The 5,646-nt window shown below is 44.5% G+C and overlaps 1 protein-coding gene across 1 annotated transcript in view; it reads left to right on the top strand.

Annotated features, from left to right (window-relative positions):
* Positions 1 to 2,559, top strand: part of FBLN7 (fibulin 7) — a 35,315-nt gene extending 32,756 nt beyond the window's left edge. The window contains exon 8 of the mRNA XM_004686108.2: positions 165 to 2,559. Within this exon, the coding sequence (XP_004686165.1) occupies positions 165 to 537 (373 nt within the window). The 3' untranslated portion in view covers positions 538 to 2,559. The remainder of the gene's footprint in view (positions 1 to 164) is intronic.
* Positions 2,560 to 5,646: the final 3,087 nt, after the last annotated feature.

Below are 5,646 nucleotides of genomic sequence, written 5' to 3'. Positions count from 1 at the left end.
TTGTATAGGAAAGACAGGAGGAACTGACTTTTCCAACCCCTTTGGCTAGTTCCCAATGAGGGAGCATCCTGGCATCTTTCCAACATGTCCAGAGACCAGGTCAAGCACCCACTGGCCAGCTTCCCCAAGGCTGACTCCTCATGTGTTTTGCCTCTCTGCTCCAGCCAGTGTGAGCGAAACCCCTGCCCCATGGACAGCAGACCATGCCACCACCTGCCCAAGACCATCTCCTTCCATTACCTCTCTCTGCCTTCCAACCTGAAGACGCCCATCACGCTTTTCCGCATGGCCACCGCCTCAGCCCCTGGCCGACCCGGCCCCAACAGCCTGCGATTTGGAATTGTGGGTGGGAACAGTCGTGGCCACTTTGTGATGCACCGCTCGGACCGACAGACTGGGGAGCTGATCCTTGTCCAGACCTTGGAGGGGCCTCAGACGCTGGAGGTGGACGTTGATATGACAGAATACCTGGACCGCTCCTCGCAGGCCAACCATGTGTCCAAGGTCACCATCTTCGTGTCCCCATATGACTTCTAAGGGTGCCACGGAGGGACCATGGTGTGGCAGTCTGGGCTTATTTCTCTTTCCCTAAGACTGAGCAGGGAGCATGGACCGCAGCAGGCCTCTCTGCCCACCCCTCTTGCATGCCCATCTGCCGTTTCACCCATGGAGTGGCACAGGACAGCCCAAAACCCAAACTGCCACCACCATGTATTTTGCTTTAGGGTCCTTCCTCATGATTATGCACTCGCTTTCTCAAATCGCATAGGCGGCTTCTCAAGATGCCTGTGGATGGCACTGAGTTTTAACTAGCTGGGGAGAGAGATGACCCTGGTATGTGTCTCAGATGACAGTCAAGCCTCCTGTATTGCTTCAGTCATTCCTTGTTGGGAAGTGGTTCTAGTCACGCTGGGGATCAGATCATGCGCAGAGCTTGGAGGGGGCCCTCTTATCACAACCCACCTGTGGTATTCTTACTCTGTGGCATGCCTACCAGCCTTTTCTCAATAAGAGCCATGGAAGGTCCTGGAACCCCCAAGAAGGTTCTTCTAGATCAAGGGGCAGTGTTAAAGCATAGATTCTGCCTGAATTGATTCCCTTTAGAGAAATCCTATCTCAAAAGATAACCTGTTGTTATAACTGGAGAAATAAGTTTCTTGCTCCTCCCTGCCTACTTGGCCTGCCCCTGAGCACGAGCTAGCCCAATGCCTTCTAGGAAAGGATAACTGATCGTCTTTCTAGGCTGGACCGCTGGCTTAACTAGGTAAGAAAGAAAACACAAAGTTGATGTTGGGACTGCTCTACCAATAGAAATTTGCCATGGCCAAATCAGAAGAAGGCATTGGTAAGGAAGGTAGTATCTGGCAACAGATTATTTAAGAAAATGCTTGCATGGCCATTGATTACAGAGATGATGCCCTCCAGGTGAATGAGAAAAGAAAACTCTGGCTGAAGCCAGGAATGGACTGGGAGAAACCATTAAGTTCAAACGGAGCTAGCAGAGCGGTGAAGATGTATCCATATCCAAAAACAATTTAAGTGTGATTGCATCACATTTCATTTAATAGTTCTTTGTCTTGGGGCAAGATGGAGCTAGAGAAACATGTTGCTTCTTTAGTGATCAAAGCCTAAATCAAGGTGGTTTCTGAGACACCTTATTTTGTCAGCAAAGAGAGAGACACAATCAAGAGTTGCTTTTGAACTTTTCCACCCAGCAAAGGAATAATGTAGTTTTCTGGGTTGTTTCAAGACTTTATTAAAACTATTATCCACAGTCTCATGTTTCCAGTGGTGCTATGATGGGGATCAAGTCCATACTCCATCCAATCCCTGCACAGAACACCAGAGCCCAGGGGCCTGGCCATATTCCTGAAAAGGTGTCCCACCTCTGTGCTCTTCCTTCTGTAAAGCGTGTGGCAGCAGTTGAGAGGGAGATGCTTCTTACCTCCCAGTAAGTGAGGAATCATTTGGGGTCTATAGAACAGGTGCCTCACCTAAACCAGTGTACAATGATAATGTGGATGCCAAACAGGTTGGGCATAGAGTGGCCTGCATCGCCAAGATCTGCCATTGTCAACAAGCCTCCTTCCATTTGTGAAATCCCATCTGAGGCCCAGTCCCCTCAGCCTCAACATAATAAGGCCCAGCTGCATGGGTCCTTCCACGCTAAGTAATACCTTGCTCTCGACAACTTCACAATTCACTTTCTCTTAAGTGGAAACCAACTTTCTGGCCCTTTCAAAGCACCAATCTGCTCTAGGTTAGAGTAATAATAATCAACAGTTACTAGTTTATTCCCCTTTCCAGGTAATATAATTTTGTATTATCTGGTTGGGAATCTTTAAAAACTTTTTATTATGTACAATTGCAAACATATACAAAACTAGACAGAGTAATATAGACGCCATGTTCAAGTCACCAACTTCAACAATAAACAAAGCCAATTTTGTTTCATCTCTATTCTTGCCCCATCCCATGATTTTGAACAGATCCTGGATATTTTGTCATTTCATCTGTAAAACATTTCAGTATATATCTCTAAACAATAAAGATTTTTTTTTTAAAGATTTATTTATTTGTGCATACAGAACTGGGGTACAGGCCAGAGGCTCAGGGATGGCGAAAGACTTCACCAGAGACAGAGTGGGGAGCAGAACAGGCAGATCGATGAAGTACACTGCTGAGGGGAGCAGCGGGCGGGTCAGGAGAGGTCTGCCACGCCATGTGGTCACCTCCAGGGCAGGCGGGAATCGAACTCATGCGGAAGTGGTTTCAGCCTCCCAGTGCAGTGCTTCAACCCACTGCGCCACCAGGGAGGGCCAACAATAAAGATTTTTTTTAAAAAAGGATAACCTTCACACCAGTCATTCCTAAATAATACCAATTCCTTAATACCTCCAAATATTCAGCTACTGTTCAAATTTCTCAGTGGGTAGTGATTTGTTTGAGTAAGGTCCATGCATTGTAATTTGGTGATAAGCCTCTTTAATCTCCTTTAAATGGAAGCAGTTTTCTTCCATCAGAAAAACTTGTTTGAAGGCAGTACTGGTTTGTCCTCTACCATGTCCCACAGTCTTCATTTTCCTGAATACATCACTGTTGTGTATTTGCCTCATTTCTTCTGTTAGCAGCAGCTATATCTGGTGACTTCATTAAATCTCTAGGAGCCTCTCTTTTCTGATGTCAGTGGTCATTGATGAGTACTACCTAGATCACTTCTTTAAGGAGTTGGAAATAATACTTTAGTATTATTGATTCTTCATTTATTAGCCAGCATACTTTATAAACAGAAACCTGCTTTCATCAGTTATTTGGTTACACAGAAGTCTGGTTTGTATAGGAAAGACAGGAGGAACTGACTTTTCCAACCCCTTTGGCTAGTTCCCAATGAGGGAGCATCCTGGCATCTTTCCAACATGTCCAGAGAATAGTGTTTTCTTTTTTGAGTGACCTATTTCAATATTATCCTTATTTTTGCTCAAAAAAAAAAAACCTATCTTTGGTTCCTAGAAATTCCCTCAAGCTGGTTGATTCCTCTTGACAGACCCCCAATGGTCTTTGAAAGGGTTATAGATGTCTCATATAACAAAATGTCTCAAGATCATCTTGAATTTTCTATGTCCCATCCTTTAAGTCAGCCACTTTTCTTCTCAAGGACCACTGATTGCTTTTCATGTGGAGTTGAGATCAAAATCTGGGTGTTAGAAGTACTCACCAGAACTGGTTTGGTCATTGTTGCTTGGTTTAATGGACAGTCCTCAGCCTAGACTCTTCCTGGCTTCAGTGGTCAGACTTTTGACATGATGCTCTGGGTCCCTAGTGTAAATGTTCCAGAAAAGAAAATAGAGCTGCATGGCCTTTTTGACCCAGTCCTGGGAACCACATAGGGCACCATCCTGATATTCTTCTGGTTGAAGTCACAAACAGCTGAGGCAGGGGAAATGGACTTGGACCAGTACATGTTCAATAATAGGGCAAAGGGGTCCCTCACATGTGAGTGTGAATGTCATGTATGGGAAGGCATGTAATATGCCTGGTTTATACACAGGAAGTCATCCAGTACTCTGACTCACACATGCCTGACTTTTCTCTGGTGGCTGCCCTCCTTTAGTTCTGTCCTTGGAGAATTCTTGAATAACTTGAACAGGACACATCATCCCCATCTGAACTGTTTCATGGTTTGTTCTGTACCACTTCAAAGCTTAAAGATGTTTTAAAATCCTTTTTATTCTTTCACCCAAAGATCCATTGTTCATATGCTTGGAGAAGAAAAACTGTGCCCCCTTAATGTTTTAATATTTTATTATTACTGAAGATTTTTTTTATATGCCTGATTCTTGCAGCGAATACAGCCTCAAGAAAAGTCATTAAACACCCTTGAGCTGCCTCTAGAATATCAAGAACAATTTAAATTTGTGATGTGAGAGCAGCTGAGACTCAAAAAGGGAGGTGCGAGCATGTCCTTCCCTGATTTTCATTAAAGCTGCCCCTGACAAGAGGAACTGATGAAGCCTTCCTGGAAAGAGTGAAAGCTGGCAAGGAGACTGAGACCTAAGGGTATTATTGGTGTTCTGAAGCCCCATTTCCCAAACCTTGATTAAACCTGAAGGGTTCTGAACAAGAGACCCCTCTAATTCATGGGTGGGTTCAGATCCTTGCTAGTTCACGGACCTTCATGCAGCTCCCACTCACCATACACACCTGTGGTATTCCTACTAACATTTAACAGTGTCTTCCCAGTTTAGTGTCTTCAAGTCTCCCCACTTACACAGAGAAGGGTACCCCCTTCTTTGTTTTGCATTTCAGCCTCCAAATGGAAGGGCCTGCACATCCTAAAGTCAAGGCCATCTACCCCTGCTTTTTCCGGATGCAGATTTGGCTGTAGGGCACATCCCAGAGAACACAGCCCTGCAGAACTGGCAGGTTAGAGCAGCAGGGGCCAGGGGGGCCGCACAGGTTTCTGTTTCCTGAGGGGCTGCTCACATGGTCTCCCCGGCGTGGGGAGAACATAGATCCCTTCACAGCTGCATAAGGACAGGCATTCAGTCTCAGACAATCAGGAATTCACTGACCAGGTTTTCCTCCTTCGTGGGCTGAAATGACTGTTTTATGTACATTTGGCTAAAATGGGGTATTTCTATTGATTCCGGGTTTGCCTGAGTTCAGCTACACAAGGAAGTTTAAATTGGCTTGAGTCTGTGGGCATACGGAAAGCTGAAAAGAGCTGGTGTGTCAGCAGATATGGGACTGAATCAAATTTGTTCAGGAAATTCAAGATTAAAATCCAGTTTATATTATTATGTAACAAATATACCTGCCAAACAACACATCCAGTCAAATAAATTTGAAATATTTTTTCATAGAATACAGCTGGGACACAAAATTTATTTAAGACTTATGTGATGTTAAAAAAGACTGCTTCTATGGAATCCCTTAAAAGGATAGTTTTAAAATCTGGAGCAGGAGTAAAAGTCCCAAATATTAAGGAACAAGGAGCATCCTGCCAGGAAGATGAGTCCCTGGACATCCCTAGAGGGAAGGATTCCGAGATAAAAAGACGAGTAGATGGTACAGTCTTCATACTCTGGAAATTCAAGGCTTACAATTCAAAAAGAATTTACTCAAGAAAAACAGTGGAATGTTGCT

Source organism: Condylura cristata, unplaced genomic scaffold, assembly GCF_000260355.1.
Source record: "Condylura cristata isolate star-nosed mole 26May11 unplaced genomic scaffold, ConCri1.0 scaffold00020, whole genome shotgun sequence".
In the NCBI taxonomy this organism is placed as follows: Eukaryota; Metazoa; Chordata; class Mammalia; order Eulipotyphla; family Talpidae; genus Condylura; species Condylura cristata.
The sequence above is the reverse complement of the archived record's forward strand: the minus strand, read 5'-3'. Positions and strand labels throughout refer to the sequence as shown.